Source organism: Carettochelys insculpta, chromosome 3, assembly GCF_033958435.1.
Source record: "Carettochelys insculpta isolate YL-2023 chromosome 3, ASM3395843v1, whole genome shotgun sequence".
NCBI lineage: Eukaryota > Metazoa > Chordata > Testudines > Carettochelyidae > Carettochelys > Carettochelys insculpta.
Genome location: NC_134139.1, coordinates 20,342,165 through 20,362,645, shown reverse-complemented (window position 1 = coordinate 20,362,645; position 20,481 = coordinate 20,342,165). Strand labels below are relative to the sequence as shown.

The following is a 20,481-nucleotide window of genomic DNA, read 5'->3' as shown; positions in this document are numbered from 1 at the left end:
CGTCACTTCCGTCTTCGAGGCCCCCACACCGCGGCACTCATAGGAGCCCTGTGTGGAGCCTGTCCGAGCGTAAGGGGCGTGAGCCCCGGATGTTACCGTTGGCTCTGTGCATCTGGCTCGCCTGTAGTCGCCGGCGGTTGGGGTGGCACGCGGCATGTCGGGCGCGGGACTGGAGAAGCCGCAGCTGATCGCGCACGTGCAGCAGTCGCTGAACTACACCGTGTTCGAGTGCAAATGGGTGCCGTGCAGCGCGCGCCTGCTCTGCCTCGGCAGCGTCCCGCGCGGAACCGGCATCATCCAGCTCTACGAGCTGCAGAGCGGCCGCCTCAGCCTGCTGCGCGAGGTGAGTGTCAGGGGCCGCCCGGCCGCTGCCCTCCGCCTCCCCGCCCCCACAGGTGCAGCCCGGTCGGGGAGGGGGCGGCGCTGGTTGTACCCTAAAACTCCTCCTTTGGGTGTTGCAGGGAGCAGCCCCCCATAACCCCATACGTGCCCCCCCCGTGTCTCTGCTGTTTCAGGCCCTTGGCTCCATCACCAGTCAGTGTCCGGCCACAGGACAGTCCTACTCTTCCCGTACGCACAGAGGCTGGGTTGCCATAGCAACGCTGGGGCCGTCAGGCCTGCCTGCAGTCAGCTGTGCAGAGCAAGCCTGTGCCAGCCCAACCCAGTGCGCTGGCGAGCGGCCCCTCAGCCATTTGGTCTGTTGCAGGGAGGAAGCACCAAAACTATCCTCTTCCTTTTAAAATGGCCCCACTGTGATAAAGGTCCTGTCAGCACCCATGTGGTATATCGTCTGTGAGCGTGGATACTAGACAGCTGCGGAGAATGGTTTCCTTTTTCTCACATATCCTGGAAAGCTGGAAAGGTCTGGTAAGATAGCTTAGTCCTCCCTGCAGTCATCAATAAGGTAGTTGAACCCCAGGTGTGTGAATTTTACCTTGTGAGCTGTATTTTAATGGTGTTTTTTGTTTCTGATTACTTGAACCCTGTGTGGATACAAACTTTGTATTGGTATCTACAAATGCAGGTACCAGCAGATATAAAGAGGGTATCTGGAAATTTACAGGGCTCCAGAATAACGTTTTCTCTATTATTTTCCATTCATGTGTGCATTTATTCCGTCCATGCACAGAAATATTTTTGTGTGCACTGAGGCATGTGTGAATGTGCACCACCAATAGAAACACTAGCAGAGCACCCACTGTTAGGTTTAATCAGATAGGCCACATTTAAATTTCACCTGAGTGGCTGCACAAGCACACTGCTTACAGGGATCCCTGTTCTAGATAAAAAATTTGTAGCTGTGAAAATGAGCCACAAAGCTCTGCATTCACATCTGTACCTTTATCTATAAAGTAGATATCCATAGACTTGCAAAGTCATCTGATAAAACAAGTAAAAGTGAAAACAACGAGAAATCCTGTGGCACTTTATAGACTAACAATTTTTGGAGCTTAAGATTTCATGGGCAAAGACCCACTTCATCAGATGCACTGCAGATCCAGTGCATCTGAAGAAGTGGGTCTTTGCTCACAAAAGCTTATATTCCAAAACTCCTGTTAGTCTGTAAGGTGCCACAGCACTTCTCGTTGTTTTTGCGGATACAGACTGAGGCTGGTTGTACACGTGCCACCTCCCCTTGGAGGTGGCATGGTAATGAGGCAATTTGAAACAGGCTAATGAGGCATTAATGTGCATATTCAGTGCCTGATTAGCATAACGATGGCCACGTGAATTTCGAAGTTCAGACTTCGAATTGCAGAGTGACAGTGTAGGTGGAGGCAGCTTCGAAATAAGTTTCCCACTTCAACATTTCCTTACTCCCATAAAGGTAGATCGAAGTAAGGGAAAGTCAAAATGGGGCGCTTATTTTGAAGCTGCCCCTATCTACACTGTCAATTTGCAATTCGAAGAATGCACTTTGAAATTCGTGCGGCTGCCATTATGCTAATGAGGTGCTGAATATGCACATTAACGCCGCATTAGCCTGCTTCAAATTGCCTCATTACCATGCCACTTCTGACAGGAAGTGGCATGTGTAGAAGCAGCCTTACACTGCTACCCTTCTGATATAAATAAAAGTGAAATGCAGTCACAGCTGGAGTGGAAAACAGCAATCGGATTGTACACAGTATGTTTCTAAATGGGCACAGGGAAGGAGGGTTAATATTGTGAAAGTAAAAACAGTAAAGAGTCTTTCAGGCCAAGAGTATTTATCATTTTAAAAAAAAAAGCAAAAATGCAAACAAACTTTAAATCTCAACTTTAAAATGCCATCTACTTCAGTGACAGGTCTTCTTACACTGGAATTTCTTAGAACTGGCTAACTTCATTTGTCACTTTGTGTCACTGACATAACATCATATGCCATATGCATTGTGCTAGAGCGTGGAGGAATGATTCCACTGAAGCACTTTTAAGTGTCTTCCAAGCAACTTCAGTGTTGTTTAAGAATGGTAGCTGTTTTCTTTGCCTTCCTCTTCCTCCCACATTAATCTTTTCTAATGTTACTTTTAATATGATTTATTGTTCAACTCAGGATGACAGAAATCTTCCATCTAATTTATTTTTTCCCTGATTTGAGGCTTAAAATATTTATTTTGTTTGTTGTGGCGAGGGTAGTACCTTCATGCTGGAATGCCAAGGATTTTAGCAGGCACCTTGCAATAGTGCTGACAGCTAATTTGTTTCCAAAAATTAGCTCAAGTAACCTTTTTGTTATATGTTTAGATGATGTGTTATCCAATGCACACCGTTTCTAATCATGTTTTTACCACTCAGAATACTCTTATTTGGATTTTAGACCAGGATATGCTGTCAAAATTTTAACAAGCACTCATATATTTTCACCTCAGCCATGTCATTACTTCCATAGAAGAAAAAAAATTCCACATCCCCCCCACACACACATTTCTTATGTATACTATACATCCTTCAGACTCTGTCATCGTAAATGCTTCTAACTAACTTGCCAAATTTCCATTAGCTGGCTTCTCTACCTAGTGTCCTTTGTTCTTCAGTTGTGGAAGTGAGGGGGAAAAATGCGACCTCTCCTCAAAGTAAATCTGTCCAATACTATGTCACAACTGTGCACGTAGCCAACCAGAAGATTTTGGGGATATTTTTGGTGTACATCAAAATTTAAATGCTACTTGTTAAACGGGATGGGGTGACTGGTAATGATCTCTCTAATCTTTTTCCATCAATGTGCGGAATTTATATTTATGTGCACTGAGCCATGTGCAAATGTGCCCCACCAGTAGGAAAAAGCCTCCTAGCTCTGCTAATCAGCTGAGTGGCATTTAAATTTCTCCAGAGTGCCCTCTCAAACACACAGCTTACAGAGACCATGGTGGCACATTGTCTGTAGATTTAAACAACCTCCTGTTGTGGAGGTGGAGTGCAGTTGCATTATTGTTAGCTCTCGCATTACTTTGGTGTTTTTTTTGAAGGCTCAGTGTCTTGGATTCATTTGGTTGTGGGACTCTCAGCTTTCATTTAAAAACAACAAAAAAGGTTTCTGGCCCTCCACGCTGTGGAGAATAGTTTTGAAATGTGACCCTGAACTCTTAAAACCCAGAGCATACATAAAAAGAGCTTCCATTTTTTTTAAACAAACTCATAATTTTGGTGGTTTAATTCATGATTTTTGATGTTCCATTGAGTTTTAATAATCTTGTCACATCACTTTATTAGGCAGACTTGAAAATGTTATCTTTTCAAGTAAAATTCTCAAAATTTTGTTCATTTTAATTAAATGCCAAAATCCTCCTTCATAAAGTCAAGTGTTTGGCCATTGAACTAAAGACTTGCATGAGTTCTTCCAACGTTGAGTGGTTGTAGGTATTCAGTCAGTAACTAAGTGCGTAAAGAATGTATGCAACATCATTGACCCTCGCTGTACAGTAAACCCTCAAGAAGTGCTATTTCACTTTGCGCTTAACTCTCATTAATGTGAGTTTAAGTGCAAATCAAAATTGCTCCTTCCAACACCCCAGCTCCCCCAGGTGGGAGAAGCCAGGGGCCACATGGTTGCTTCCCCCTTCTCACTTCCCCCAGCAGGGGAAGCCAGCAGCTGGACCTAACCTTCCCCCAGTTTGGGAAGCGGGTGTATGGAACAGTGGCAGAGCGCTGCTGCTCTGGGAAGCGGGGGAGCAGCAGAGCTCTGCAGAGGCTCCAGCTGCCCACTCCCCCAGCCAGCGGAATTCCTGGGGTCTCCTCAAACCTCTCCCCCTGCAATTTACGCGAAATTTGATCTATGCAGAGGCTGCCCAAAATGCAACCTATGCATAAATCAAGGGATTACTGTATGAGGTTTTATGCACCATGATGGCATTTTAAGTGCATAGATTACTTTGTGGAGCAGCATTTTTTGTGTTGAAGTAAGCTTTGAGGATTTACTAATCTGCAGTAACGATTATGCCTCCATTGTATAAAGAGAGTTTAAGACCTACAGGGAAGATAGTACCATCAACTTCCTCAATTTAAAGGGTTCTGTAGGGATGCAGCATAGAAGACACATAAACAGCGTTGATCGAGACTAATAGAAAGAACGTCTCAATTATCTCTTATGTTCATGGTAGCAGATCTCTGAGACAAGCTAAAATCTCTGCTTTGTATTTGCAAATCAACAGAGACAACTGCCCTTGAGTATCATTAGTGAGATGGAGAGAGGGGAAGGAGAGTGAATGATTATTTTTTTACAAGCTCGTTACAATTAAAGGCAATGATATATTAAAATTTTAGAATAAGTTGTGATATTCCTATTGTATTTGCATGTAATACTGAATGTCTTATTGAAAGTTCACTGAAGCTTGCTAGTAGTGTGGCTTCCAAGCAGCAATTTACCCATTGTGTAATTTCATTGAGTTTGTTTTAATATGCTCGCAAAAATGTATCCATTTTAGATTGAAAAGGCCAAACCTATTAAATGTGGAACTTTTGGTGCTACCTCTCTACAGCAGAGATACCTAGCTACTGGAGACTTTGGTGGAAACCTTAATATATGGTAAGAATACTTGCTCCTCTTAGAATACCCCTTACTGGACAGGATATACTTGAACTTACAGTTCTACCACACTGCATTCTCCCTATTTTTGTGTGTTATCTTTATTATAGTTGTGCCTATGGACCCCACTCATGAGTCTTTGAGTTCTAGACACTGCATATATACTCATGGTCCATGCTTTTGAAGAGTTTACATCCTAAGTAGAACTACTGACCAAAATTAAGACAAAATAAAAAATGTTGATTAATTTAAATCTTCTGTCTCCAGATAGGACTAGGAACAGATTTCTGCAAAAGGGTGTTAATGTGGAAAAGAGGCTTTTTTGGATTAAAAAAAAATAACAGCCACGTGTTCTGGCAGTTTTTAAAATGAGGTTTATTTTTAACATTCCATTTACAGTTCAGATTTTGAACACTTTTTTTTCCTTAATGCCTTGGGTATTATCACCAATAGCCTGATTCTGACAACATGTTCAGATTTGTATAAGTAGGTAAATGTTTTGAAAATATAAAAGGAAAGCTTTACAGATTTTCAAAATAAATTTTATAAGAGAAATAACAAGTAATTTGTGACAAATTCCATTTCACTGGAATGTTAAGAAAGGCACCAACAGAGCAAATGTTAGTTTGTATGTGGCTTTTTAAGTGATGAGAAATTGAAGAGAAATAAAGCAGAACAGTGAAAGAAAAATAAGAACCTGGGAAGTTTCCAAATAGGAGATTAGTATTAAAATGCAAATTGTGGACTTTTCTTTAAAGTTGAAGAGCTGCAGACACTAAATTGATTAAATGGATCAAAATGGTCATCTTGTATCCCCATTGAAAATAAAGTTAGCTACAAATTTTTGACTCTGAGTCCAACCTAATAAACAATATTAAAAGTTTTTAATGTGAGGATTCTAATTTTTGGGGTTGTCCTAGACTAAAATACTGTGCTAATATTCTTATACCCAATACAAATCTGAGTACTACCATGTTATGCAATGTGTAGGACAGCAAGGAGTTTAACAGTAAAAAATGAATTGAACAATATAGCAGCAGATATCCTTGATAGCATGTTACATGGCTCTTAGTGTTTTTGGAATGATCAAGATCTGTATGCACTGTTCCCTGTTAACTTGCATTGTTGCTGAAGTCAAGGAACTGGAAAACATGCTGCAGTAAATGACATTCAGTACTAGATGTAGCATTCTCTCAGAGAAATTTCTGCTTTATCTAACTTATCCAGTGTTAGTTGTATATTGACCCCTAATTGAGGGAAATTATTTTTCTTGCTTGTTCTGACCAGTGATTCACACCAGGGTGACTGAGATTAGCTGATTTTAAATGATTGACCAGTTAAGGCATGTAGCTGCCAGGGCAGATTCATTTGCATGGTAAGAGTGACTATTCAGATGGCTATTAGAGATTCATACTTTTTTAAAATTAATTGAGCAATGCTGAACAACCTCAAAAGTAAATAAAATCATGAATGTGAGTTTGGAAATAGTTTAATCTTTTTCCATTTTAGACCCATCGAGAAGAAATACTCATGGTTTTAACTTTACTGTTTTGTTCTCAGTGCAAAATTGAGCCATCTTGTTGCATTTGTAGCCTACATTTGGATACAACATTCCCTCCCTTTTGCACAGCAAAGTAGAACCCCAAGGAACATGTACACAATGTACTGTTTGGTTGGTTGTTCTTTGTTTATTCTTTTCAATTGCCTAGGAACTTGGAAGCTCCAGAGATTCCAGTGTATTCTGTGAAGGGCCATAAAGAAATCATAAATAGTATTGATGGAGTAGGTGGCTTAGGAATTGGAGAAGGAGCACCAGAAATTGTGACTGGGAGTCGAGATGGTGAGTTAGCATGCCTTTAAAGTTCCTTAATCTTTGCCAATGAAATACTATTTACAAGATTAGATTGGAGTTTATGCCCAGTCTGCATTGACTTTACCATGGAGCTTTAAAAATGACCTAATCTTTCAAGAAAAAATACAGCTTAGCCAACTCATGTGGTGCCTAGAAGGAATTGGTTAGCTGTAGCTTATCTGGTTGGGCACATCCACTGTGATAATTTACCTTCTTCCATCAGTGCCACGTCATAGGTACTTTTGAACTAGCTTTCTCCTTCTGGAGTCTGGTTTATCAACATAAATAGCAATTCATCTCAAAGCAAGCCTTCTAGCCCAAAGACTTCACAGTCCTTTCAAGTCCCCCCTAGCTTTAGACGATCCTTTTCCCTAATGGCCCAGGGCAAGTGAATGGGCTTCCTCTCTGGCGTTCCCTCTAATATTGCCCATTCATGGGCAGAATATATTTTGGTATGTGCACTGAGAGGTAGATGACCTGTTAAACATTGGAGGGGTTTTTTGTGTTTACATATAAAGGTGAAATGTTTTAAAGCATTTTGCAACTTTTATTAAGCAGCTTCTGATAACTGTAATGTAGGTAGCTTCTATGTCTCCTGTGACTGCTGCTGTTAGCCTTCAGTCACATTGAAAGTTGCCCAATGATGACCGAACTACTTGCCTTGAAGTAGTTGTTTTGGAAACCAATGGGAAAGCTGGCTTGCTAATTGCAAAGTTTTGTTAATAGACAGAATTATTGGTTGCTCCAATCCATTACTGCACCTTGGCAGTTATTTTTCTTAGCCTAGTGAATATGACAATGCCAAGGTTGGTCTCCTCAGCTATGGGAACCACTGGCTGCCATATGATATGATTACAAGTATGTTGCAGTTAGATCTATATATGCTGCTTGTTCTATTTTGAGTCTGACATGGGATGAAGTTTTCACAGTTCATTTAGAGGCTCTAGCAAAAAGGAAGACATCAACATAACAGAGGGTAGGAAGGAAAGAGAATGAAACCAGGTAAATACAAACTATGGCAAATGAGCTGTGGAAACCATACCACTTTCATAGTGATGCTTGGTTTAGAAAGAGCGAAGAGAGCTAAAGCAAACTGTGCACAATTCTGTTTATAATTGTGAATCATACCATTCCTTACTTGAAATTGGATAGACTATGTATCCTTGAACTTTTACAGGATTGAAATAAACCCTTTTCCTCATTTCTGTTCTGTTTTTGTTTCTATAAATGTATTCTGATTTGCTAGAGATCAAAGATATGTAAATGTTTGAAATGTCTTCCCTAAAGCAAATTGAAGAGTCTGGGCTTGCGCTAGGAGAATGTATACAACATGCTACTGTATCAGTAATGTAAAATCCAGTATAATTACAGGAACGGTGAAGGTGTGGGATCCAAGACAAAAAGATACACCTGTTGCTAATATGGAACCAATACAAGGCGAGAGCAAGCGAGACTGCTGGACAGTAGCATTTGGTAAATTGATAAGCTTTTCAGTCTGTAACTCACAAACAACAAAATGTCTATCCATCTAGTCTGTCATGGTAAGCTGAGAGTGGGAGCAGTGATTAAGATAATAAAAACTAAATCATGACTATTTCTTTTAAACATTCTGCAGGAGGAAATTTGGTAAAGTTCAACTTAAATTGCTTTCTATACTTTTTAACCCATGCCATTCTTGAAGTGTCTTTAGATTATGGAAAATGGCCAATTACTGCTTTTCCTTCCTCTCATGTCTTTTCTGTGCTCAGAGGGGTGTACGTATTTGTGTGTGTGTGAGAGAGAGAAACAAACTGGGATTTACATTGAAGGTATTTATACATCTTTTCTTTAGCTGTATATTTTAATTCAGAAATAATTGGATTCTTCTGCCTTTCCTGATATGAATAATCTTTACATGTGCAAATAGCCCTGTTGATTTCACTGGGATAATGTACATGAGTAAAGATTACTGTAATTAAATGTTGTATGGCGATCACCATAGCACAGGGATGAGCAATAATTTTTGATGGGGAGCAGGGTCACTCCAGGAATTTGGTAAGTGGTCAAGGGCTGCACTCTCAATGATATTAATGGTGGAGATGCAGGGTCTGGGATGGAGGGTCGATGCAAAGGGAGCTTGGGGTAAGGAGTTGGAGTGCAGGAGAAGGTCTGAAATGGAGTTTGGGTGAAGGAAGAGGTTGTGACCTGGGGCAGAGGATTAGGATTGGAGGGGGCGGTGTACAGTCTGGGAGGAAGTTGTGACATGGTCAAGGGGTGGTGCAGAGGCTTGGGTTGTGACTGCAGGGCAGGGGATCGGGGGTGCATGAGTGGGCATGTGGAGGGTTTGGGTTGTGAACTGGAGCGGGGGTGCAGGAAGGGGGAGCAGAGGATTGAGAGGAGTGGGGGGACTGGGGTACCAGGTACAGGCTTTGGTTGGGAGGTGCATATCTAGGCAGGCTCCCTACATGCTGTGCCTCTGTCTGCTGCTTAAAGCATCCACTATGGGGGCCTTATGCTTTCTGTGCACCTGTGTGTGTGTGTGTGTGTGTGTGTGTGTGTGTGTGTGTGTGTGTGTGTGTGTGTGTGTGTGTGTGCGCGCTTTATGTACTCCTTGCACATGCATGGGAACTGCAAGATTGTACTGGGGGCAGATGCAAAGCCTCGCCCCACAATGGCTCACAGTGCTCAGAGGAGCACGTGGCTCTCACAGCTGGTCACGTGGTCACTTTCAGTGGCATGCAGGGGCAGGGAGGCTGCCTGAAGCTCCTGTTGGGCTACAGGTCAATGGCAAGACGGATTCAGAGGGTGGGACAGATTTTGCTCCCCCCGCCCACCTCCGCTATGCGCTACGTTCGATGCTCGTCCTCATTACTCTGAGGTTCATTAGCTTTTTGCTTGCCTAGGTAGCTTTGGTATTCATTACAAAAACTTTCCCACAACCACTGTTGGACTTAATTTACAGAAAGAGAAGAATTCCACAGACAATGGCCTGCTGCAGTGATAATCTTCTCCCTGATTCTGGAAGGGTTAGTCCCAGTAATTCTAGCTGCCCTGTCCAGGAAGAAGTTAGCTGACTCAGTGGAGTGAGAAGCAGTCTCTAAAGTAGCACAGTTCCAACTTAATGCCCTAAATATTAAGAGCAGAATCTTGAACTGGGTGCTATGCTCACTCCCCTAGCTCTGCTCTCTCTAATCTTTTCCATCCATGTGCAGAATATATTTTTGTGCACGTCAAGGCATATGCAGCCATGCATCACCAGTAGAAACAAAAAAAAATCTTGCTGTGGGTGTCTGGTAATCAGCTGGGTGGCATCTGAATCTCTGCTGACTGAGCACTTGTACTTCTAGCTTACAGACAACGCTGGAGCAGAGTATCTGTGTTTTCAGCATTTTTCTTTTTTGCTAAGGAGACCAGTTGCTTTGTTTTTACAAGGTGATATTTTGGGGTTTCTCCAACATTGCCTACAGATTCAGTGGGGTAAGTAGATCAGTCTGGTGATAAATACTAGAATTGCTGTCACTAATCCACAGTAAAAGCATAGTTCCTGGTAAGATAGTAAACACTTATCACTATTGTATGTAAGCGTTCGGAATTAGTGGTGACTCAACTAAGGTTCCGTCTGCACTTCCAGAAGCACACTTAGTGAAGACATTACCTATGTCTATGGGAAAAGTTCTCCGATTGGCATAAGTACTTCACGTCCTCATTGATTTATTACCTATATTAGTGGGAGAATCCCTTCTGTTGATACACAGATGTTTATGCCAGCAGTTAGGTAGATATAATTGTGTCACACAGGGAAGTAGATTTTCCACACTCCTGAGTAACATACTTACACCAGCATAAGCTCATACTATAAACAACAACGAAGGGTCCCGTGGCACCTTATAAACTAACAGAAAAGTTTTGAGCATGAGCTTTCGTGAGCACAGACTCACTTCATCATTCAACAGATGAGTCTGTGCTCACAAAAGCTCATGCTCAAAACTTTTCTGTTAGTTTATAAGGTGCCACAGGACCCTTCGTTTCTGTTACAGATCCAGACTAACACGGCTACCCCTCCGATACTATAAACAAATGTTCCTTCCAAGCTTTGCCATCCATCCACAAAATTAATTGCATTTTGTGTATCAAGGTATGTGCGAAAATGTCTCATCAGTAGAAACAAAAACCTTAACTGCAGGTACTGTACTAATCAGCTGAGTGGCATTTGAATCTCTCATGAGTGGTTGCACAAGGGCACAGTTTATAGGGAACAATGGTGTAAGCCAAGACTAAGAACTAATTACTATGTAATACCTTGACAAATAACGTGCTGAGCCTTAGCTAGCTTCTCATGACTTTCCTTTACCTTCAGCATTGCTTAATTCTTGCCCGAGTTCAATCTTGGCCATCTGCTCTTCACTTGGCTGTTTCTTTCAGCTACTGATGCATGTGTGATCTTGTCAGCTGAGAAGGACTTACAGAGCTTGGTGTCATCAATATATTTTTGGTAACAGCTCCCATATCGCTTTGATCCTTTCCCAGAGTTCTCCTGCAAATACTGAAGATGAGGGAGACAGTCTTGATTTATTGAAACTCCGTACATGAGGGCTCTTAGAGATAAGCAGCTTTCTGTCATTATTCCTTGGGTCCTGTTTGAGAGAAATGGTTCCTAAGTGTTGCTCCATTCCCTAGAGCAGAGTTTCCCAAACTTAAAACATTTGCTTGCCCCTTTCAGGACTTGGGACTCATTGGCGTCCCCCCTCTCCCAGTGCTTATCTCCTGATTTTAGTAATTTATTTTCTGCCACGTATCCCTTGAAATCCTCTTGCGTACCACCGCTGGTATGCATACCACACTGTGGGAAACACTGCTCTAGTGTTGGTCTTGTAAGCAGGTCAGCGATGCTCTATGATGGAATGTGTTGAAGACTGTGGAGAGAGGCTCTTCTAAAGCTGTCTGTGCCATGCAGTATTGCAAAGCCTGTGAATGGTTCAGAGAATAATCAGCTGCTAAGTTCCCTCTAAGCAACGCAGCAGGTTGTAAAGGACCACGCAGCGGGGGGGGGGGGTGTCAGTGGTTAGAGCATTGACCTGCTGAACCCAGGGTTGTGAGTTCAGTCCCTGAGGGGGCCATTAGGGATCTGGGGCAAATAAAAAAGGGATGGTGCTTGGCCCTGCTAAGAGGGCAGGGGACTGGACTCAATGACCTCCCAAGGTCCTTTCCAGTTCTATGAGATGTTTTACCTGGAGAGGAGTGAGATAGGGGATGGGCAAGAACTGCAAAAGGGAGCAAGTTGTAGCATGCAGGGCTGCTGCTGGCTTCTCCCCTTCCCCACAGAGCTCACTGCTGCCAGCAGGGAGTGGGGGCCTCCCTCACCCCAGAGCTTGCTGCAGATGGCAGGGAGAGGGCTGGGGGGCGGTCCTTTGATTTTTAGCCCCAATACAGCTTGCCTGCACCCAAAACTCCTCATTCCTGGCCCCACTCCAGATCCATCACCCATGTACCTCAGCCCTGAGCCCCTCCTGCATTCTGAACTTCTCATTCCATTGCCTCGTCCCACAGACCTCAATCCCCCATACCCCAATCTTCTGCCCTATCTTGTGCCCCCTCCCACACGCCAAACCCCTCCAGCCCCCTTCCATTTGTTGCATGCACCAATGGGGAGATTTGTTACGTATCACATCCATATTGATGCATGTAACAAGATTCATTCTGCATATGAGTGAGGGAAAATTAGAGGGAATGGTGATAAGATGCCACTTGCTTTTGGATTACTTATTTGAGTAGGAGTATCAGAATCAGTCATGTCATTCGCTGTTCAGAGAATATTGTATTTTTAAATTGTATGAATTAAATATATTAGAATATTTTCTGAAATTCATTCTATAGAGCAGCAAAGAGAACTTGCCAGTAGTTTTCCAGGCACCAACATTTATTTGCAGAAATTGATTCTTACTCCCAGGAACATATATTGAAAAGCAGACACAACTCTTTCTGGAGGGGATGCATGCATATGAGGTACTGTATACAGTTTAGGCAGGAGTTGGGGAGAAGCAGTGGGATCCTTTTATTTTAAATTCTAGAATTAGGTATTTTGAAGACTACTTGAAAATTAAATCCTTCACCTAATATGTTAATTACAAACATTAAACTTATTTTTTTCTGGTATAAATGCAGATTTAAATTGTAGATTTTCATCCAGGACTATTTTACATTCTGATGAGGATTATTTTGCATAATGTAAATAGCTCTGTTTATTTTTAGGCAATGCCTACAATCAAGAGGAGCGCGTTGTGTGTGCTGGCTATGACAATGGGGACATTAAATTATTTGACTTAAAAAACATGTCATTGCGATGGGAAACCAACATTAAGAATGGGGTAATGTGTCATAAAGACATAACTTAAATGTGTGTGTAATATGGACGAATTAAAAGATCACTGTGTCTGTTTAATACAGATTCTCAGATTCTCACTAGGATTAAATCTGTGGAGGATTTTTGTCCTCCACTGGGCTGGGTTCTTAGGTTCTTAAGTCCTGTCGATCCTGTATTTGCTGGAGTGTTGTTAGCAGGACATGTTTTAAGACAGTTGCATTCTTATTACCATTGCAAGTGTACCTAGAGATTGTGAGAGGCCCATATTCTACAAATTTAAAACAAATGCTTATTCAGTGATGAACTGAATTTCAGAGTGCATGTGTTCATGTTTTGTATTCCCAGGTTTGCAGTGTGGAGTTTGACAGGAAAGATATAAACATGAATAAATTAGTGGCCACATCGCTTGAAGGAAAGTTTCATGTTTTTGATATGAGAACTCAGCATCCAACGAAAGGTTTTGCTTCCATTTCAGAGAAGGTATGATGTAATGGAAGTCTGTTCTTGTTAAGGGCGAAATTTCATACTTACTGTTCCAAAGGTGTTCTGGAAACACTGAATGCTTCAAATTATTACATAGGAAATGTGGAGGTCAGCAGATTGCATGTTCATGATGTGATGAGTGCCTGTTCATCCACCTGACTTCAGTGGGATTTGAGAGTGCTTGGTACCTGTTAGCTTTTGACCTTAACTTCAGAAACGTGAAGTGACCATATCAAAGGTAACATGCATCACTTCAAGATGTGAAAAGTGGGGCAGGCTGCCTTGTCTGTACGGTGCTGTGTGGGAGGTTCAGGCTCAACTTCTGCTCCTGATCTATTTGCTGAAAAGGAGGGAGTATTGTCATTCAGCAGAGTTTCCTTTTGGCCTTTTAAGGCCAGGGGTTTTTTGAGTGGACTTGGCCAGATGGATGTCGACCCAATATGAGGCACTGAGGAGGATGTAAAAGCAGAGAACAAGATATGTGGAGGATGTCCAGTGCTGGAGGGTCAAAGGGCATATGTGAATACTGAGTTCTCTCAAGATGTGATACTTTAGCACACCATTTATGAGGTCTTAATAGAGCCTGTTTTAATCAATTTCACAGTCATAGGATTTTAAAAATCATAAATTTCATTATTTCAGCTATTTAAATCTGAAATTTCACCGTATTGTAGTTTGTAGGAGTCCTGACCCAAGTAAGAGTTGGGGTTGTGGGGAGGGGTTGTAGTACTGCTACCTTTACTTCTGTGCTGCTGCAGGTGATGGCTTGGTATTCAGAGCTTGTCAATTGATGACCAGCAGCTGCTTCAGAGCAGGGTTCCCAGACAGCAGTCACTGCTCTCCAATTGCCCAGCTCTGAAAGCAGCATCACTACCAGCAGCAGAGCAGAAGCGAGGGCAACCTGGTATCATGCAACCCTTACTTCTCCACTGCTGATGGCAGGGTGCCACCTACAGAGCTGGGCACCTGGCCTACAGCCACAGTTCTCCAGCCACCTAGCTCTGAAGGTAGTACAGAAGAAAGTGTGACAACACTCTTTTAAAATAACCTTCTAAACCCCTTGCCAATTCCTTTTGGGTTGGGACCGCCCATTTTAGAAGTGCTTTTCTCCCCTCTGTATAGTAAACAATACAAACACACACAAGACCAGATTTCATGGCCCATGATGCTTTTTTCATAGCTGTGAATTAGGTAGGACCCTACCTATTGGAGATGATTGTCTTTTCCAGAACTTGTGTTCCTGCTTATTGGTTTAATGAATACGTGTGTATCCTGGAAATTTAATGTAGAAATGATTGCAATTGAAACTGATGGGATTTGTTGGAAAACTAGATTTATATCTGAATTGTATCCTGAGATAAAATGAGGTACAGTAAACCCTCTAAATGCGTGATTTCGAGTTGTGCTTAACTCACATTAACGCAAGTTAAGTGTAATTCAAAATCCCGCTCCCCCCCAGCCCTGGCTTAACCCCTCTGCCCCAGTTCAACCCCCTCCTCAGCCCCAATCACCACCCGCGCACGGCTCTGGCTCACCACCCCTCATGTGCGGCTCCAGTTCAACCCTTCACCCCAGTTCAAATCCTCTGCTGGCTCACCACCCTTGGCCCGGTTCAACCCCTGTTCCCCTCACATGCACAGCTCTGGCTCCAGCTCACCACCCCTCACACGTGGTTCAAACCATCCTGCCCCGGTTCAACCCCCCCGGCAGCCTGGCTCACCACCCACGCGCAGCTCTAGTTCAAACCCCCTGTGTGCGGCCCCGGTTCCTCCCCCTCCCACACACCCCAGGCCCCAGTTCAAATCCCCTGTGACCCAGCTCACCACCCAAGCACAGCTCTGGCTCACCACCCCTGCGTGTGGCTCTAGCTCAACCCCCCCCCCACGCTTTTGTATTTACTCATTTATAATACAATCGTTAGCAAATGTTGGTAATTGCTGGGAAGTTTTAGGACAGCATTACTAGTTATCTTTATGACTAAGTATAGAAATCAAGTAGTTACTTTGATTATCGTTCCTCCTTGTGACTTAGCAAGCATGTATGCCCATAACCTTCACTTTACTCACTTTAGTAGTCATACTGAAGGTGCATACTCCTGTGAAGACAGTTGTTAACATTATTAAGATCTTACTTACAAGACTATACTTTAACTATTTTTTATCTAATTTATTAGGCTCACAAATCTACCATGTGGCAAGTTCGGCACCTGCCCCAGAACCGGGATATCTTTATGACTAGTGGAGGAGCTGGGAGCCTTCATCTCTGGAAATAGTAAGTGTTCACTATCCACTGTAAATTAGGTGAAAAGATAACAAAAGTACCATGTATTGTAAAAAGTCTTCCTGGAAAAGGTGTATGGGTTCCACATTCAAATAAAAGATGCATATAAAGTCATTAAATTACAAACAAATTATTTCTCACAAAAGTCCCTACCATAACTTGGCATTGTGAGTTTACCACAAGTATGCGTTTGGCCTTTGATCTTTAGCCTAATGTAATCAACATCTAAATTTTCTTAAAGGCTTAGTTGTAGTGGGTATTGCCGAGAAGTGTTTATGAAGGCTTTAAATAATTAAAAACCTTAAATAATTTAACACTTGCATTTTACATATTAGAAACACTGTGCAAGTGTAATCTAGTCATCATAGCAACTCCATGAGATAGGTTAATATTATCCTTAGTTTTATCTTGAAAGCTGATACACACAAGTTGTCATGTGCCCAAAAAGCTACAAACTAAATAGCAAGCAAATAACAAAGGAATTGGTAGAATTTGAGTGCTCCAGTCTCACGACTTCATGTTCAGTCTACTAGACTATGCTGCTTTTAACATTTTATGATCTAATCTTCTCAGTCAAGGGGACTTAACTGGGGATCCTCAGTCAATTCTGTGCAGAATGAACTGGATCCAGGGGACAGTACTTGGGGTGTGTATTCCCTTCATGGCACAGAGTGCTGCTCTGTGTTAACACTTTGCATGATAGCATGGAGTAGGCAGAGATCTTCAGTTTCATCCCCTGGTCACCCCATCTATCTTCTGTGGATGGACTTTGTAAGTGCCAATGGAGCCTGCCTCATCCAGAGTGGCTCCATAGCCTGGAAGTGAAAGGTTAGTGGGGCTTGGATATTGTGATCTGAATTCATCCCTTAACAAATGGTCCAAATGGTGTCAATGGCCTTTTATGGATTCCTGGACCTGTGGTAAATTTTATCACATAGATTTTTTCCCCTTTTTTACTTAAATTGACTTAATTGGACGAATTATGATTTAGCACTGATATTTTCAGTTTCTCTAGGAAATGGGAGTCATCTTCTAACTGACTTGTGAAAAATAAACCTGTGTGTATGTATATGGGATGTAATGTTTGTCTGTGATACCTATTCTAAAACCAGGCTTGTTTGATTCTTCTTTCTTATTGGCAGTGAGTATCCTGCTCAGCGCTCAAAGAAGGATTCAGAAGGAGTTGAGATGGGGGTTGCAGGTTCAGTCTCTCTCTTACAGAATGTGACTTTGTCAACACAACCCATTTCCAGCCTTGATTGGAGCCCTGACAAAATGGGTCTGTGTGTCTGCAGTGCCTTTGATCAGACTGTGAGGGTACTGATTGTTACAAAGCTCAACAAAGTTTGACCAAAAAATTCCTGATTTTTTTCAGAGGGACAGCAACATAGTCTGAGATGTGTATAGAAGAGAGACTTCCTTATTTGTAATTTTGAATGTTTCCTTTTAACCACGCTGGTTTAAAGAATTAAAAAAATAGATCTTTCTATTGAAAGTTCAGGTTAAATTACAATGGTTTGACTATGTAGCATGCTGCTGTTAGTTGGAAGAAGTTGCCTAGGCATAACTTTTTTTACCTACTAATGTAAATATACCTTTAACATAAAATATGCCTTTTGTTTAGTTGTTTAAAATAACTTCTGAACTTGCAGATATTTTAAACTGTATCTTCACAAAGTAATTGCTTTTTTCTTCTATAGCACTGATATGTTTATTCTTGTTAAATTGTTTGCTTTGTTTGTTTTTTATCATATATTTGCCCATATTTAGTTATTAGGAAAGCTATCCTATGATCCATTCTAGAAAATCCATTCAAGGGACAGTAAATTTTCCTGAGCTTATGTGACCATATTTGCCAAAATGTTTTACAGGGACTCGGACTACTTCAATGCTTGTAAACACTTATTTAAAAACTGAGGAATATTCAGATTTCAAATACATTAATGAGTGATTCTTTTTGCAGAGATAGTATACCAATTAAGCTATTCAGCCAAATGAGAAGTTTTTGTTATGAATCACTTTATATTCTTTTATTCTTTTAATCAATCTGTTATACAATATCCTACAATAAAAATGCACAGTGGGTTATTGTAATGTGAATTATATTACTGAAGAAACAGAGATGTGGGGAAGAATACATTTAATTAGGTTGCAAAAAAGGAAACAGTTTGTACCAGAAAGCTGTTTTTGCTGCAGAATGATGAATTTTGGCCTGGTTTCTTCATTTTGGTTTCCCCCTTGAAAACCTTCATACAACAGCCAGAATAGTGGGATATTTTTAACCACAGTATCCGTAAAATTGATTTAAAAAAAAAAAAAAGGGCCACCATCAAATAGAAATCTAGTCAAAATCCAAACAAATAATTTTGGGTAATGTATCTCCTCTGATCCTCTGCCAATGTTTCCTAATTTATTTAAGATGATTTTCTCCCCATTTGTAGTTGTGTGAAAGACCCGCACAAAATATTTGGTAAAACTGACTATACAGGGGAGACAGACATGCATGTACACAATGCAGACAAATTCAGAGTGAAAAAACAGGGGATAAGAAAAATATTTTCTGTGTGTATAATAATGTTTTTGCTGTTACTAATTACAACAGGTACAACACTTTCACAGAAATGGGAGCTGTGGTTGATGTCAATTTTAACCTATAAACTTTAAAAAAACAAGATATTTTGCCAGTGAACTGCTCCTTATTTTTCAGTTACTTGAAAATATGCAGCCATAATAAAGTTGAGCCACCTTTGAGTCAATGTTGGTTTGCACTTCTAGTGGATCTGAAAAGTTACAGAAGATGGAGCTGTGTCAGGGTAAATTCTCCTGTAAGATATAAAGTTCCAGTTTACTGTAAAACAAAACGATGGTCTGGTGATGTTTACTTTGGCCAATTGGCCATAAAAGTTGTATGTGGAGCTGGTGTTGAGGCTTATTGGTAAGGTTACCCAACATTTCCCATGATTAGTCTGTTTTCAGTTGCTTTTAACTTTGCCTAACTTAAATTATTTGGTCTGTCATTCTCCATGTCAGCTGTTTTGGTTTTGCTTGAGGCTTTCCAAAACAAATTAATACATTCAGCCATTTCTGAGGAAGGAGTTGTGGGTGGCGATGGGGAACATATTTTTGCTCATTTTTTGGGGAGTTTGTTTTAAAAACCCTTCTCTTATAGCTTTTCTGCTGAGAAGTTCCAGGACCTCCTTGGTTGAGAGCAAGGATTCAAACTTTGGCAAAGAGTTCCAGTACTGTCAGGAATGTGCCTTTTGCAATGCTGATAGGACTTCCTTTGTGTTAGCACCTTTCCATAATGTGACTGCTTCTTCCTTCCCTTCCATGATGCTTAGATGTCAGGAGAGGGCATTAAGAACACAGGAGAGCTAGCCTCCCACCTCTCTATTGCATGTTGCCTGGTGCAGGAGCAGCCCTGGCCTGTGTAGTCGTAATTCCGTCCCCTTGTATATATACTTAATTGAAATAGTCTTTAATTACATGATCACAGTATTATTCCCCTCGGAAATAGTGCATGGGATCGTGGATGGTGCTTTGGAAATGCCCCAGTGGCTCTCTGTCACTTTCTTCTTGCATCATCCAGCCCTGAGATAAATGCCAGATATTTCCCTCCCCAAAGCAGCATGGAAAAGAAGCATCCTTGAGTCCTGTCTTCCTTGTTGAGCATTGGCTGCATGCAGCAGTAGCTCAGCACCTTTTGTTTTTCCCTCCCAATTATTGCAAACCTCAGCCTCAGTTCTCTCACTGCACTCCTAGCCATAGGTGTGGATGCAGAGAGGAGGACCTGCTGTGTCCTGACATATGGGGTTATGTGCTACCAGACCTGCTGTTGGTAGGTCTGGGGTATAGCTCTTGGCCATTTCTACCTGATGTAACTGATTTTTTGGAAGAGATTCTAGACACAATGTTGATAGTACTTTGTACTTCTGTAGTCCGTACTTGCAGGGACACTCAGAGCACTTTGCAAATGGAAATTCCAGTCCTGTGACATAAGTAAGTGTTCCTGTTTCACAGAGAGGGAAATTGAGGTATGGTCAAAAGTAGAAGCCTTCCCCCCCAGGTTAGACAGCGAACTTCAGCAGCATTGAGGCAATGTCAGAAAGTAAATACCATTTGGACCTGACTGGTCCTGAAGGAGGGAGTTTGCTTGACTGAGGAGATTGGTTCTGGCACTTCTGCCCCATGACTGCCAAGATTTCCAAGGTCTGTCAGCAGACCCTGCTGGGTTTCTGTCTTGACCCTCAGGCTCTACACCCAGCCCCTGGGGCCACTGGGCTCTGCCTCTGCTGCTGTACTGGGGCCACCAGGCTCCATAGCCACCCTCTGACTCCTAGGCTCTACCACTGCCCCAGGGCTGCTGGGCTCCGTAGCCAGCCCCTAACCTCTGGGGTCCATGGTCCCTGGGCTCCACCAGCCTCCCAGCTCAGTGGCCAGGTTCTCTGGTCCAGGAGTTACGGCTGGATTAGAGAGGTTCAACCCTTACTTCTATACTAGTAGAGATTTTTTTTATCATTT

The 20,481-nt window shown here is 42.0% G+C and overlaps 1 protein-coding gene across 1 annotated transcript; it reads left to right on the top strand.

Moving 5' to 3' along the window:
• The first annotated feature begins 30 nt into the window (after positions 1-30).
• DNAAF10 (dynein axonemal assembly factor 10) lies at positions 31-19,030 on the top strand. The gene is made up of 8 exons (XM_074989440.1): positions 31-343; positions 4,905-5,005; positions 6,715-6,845; positions 8,229-8,330; positions 13,086-13,201; positions 13,543-13,677; positions 15,854-15,951; positions 17,103-19,030. Exons 1-8 carry the CDS (start codon positions 155-157, stop codon positions 17,308-17,310), a joined length of 1,080 nt encoding a protein of 359 aa, XP_074845541.1. The 5' UTR covers positions 31-154; the 3' UTR covers positions 17,311-19,030.
• The last annotated feature ends 1,451 nt before the right edge of the window (positions 19,031-20,481 follow it).

Excerpts from the sequence above, each read along its gene's own strand:
- DNAAF10 (XM_074989440.1), top strand. The coding sequence starts at position 155 with ATGTCGGGCGCGGGACTGGAGAAGCCGCAGCTGATCGCGCACGTGCAG. Across the intron at positions 8,331-13,085 it reads CTGCTGGACAGTAGCATTTG|GCAATGCCTACAATCAAGAG; the intron begins GTAAATTGATAA and ends GTTTATTTTTAG. Across the intron at positions 13,678-15,853 it reads TTGCTTCCATTTCAGAGAAG|GCTCACAAATCTACCATGTG; the intron begins GTATGATGTAAT and ends CTAATTTATTAG.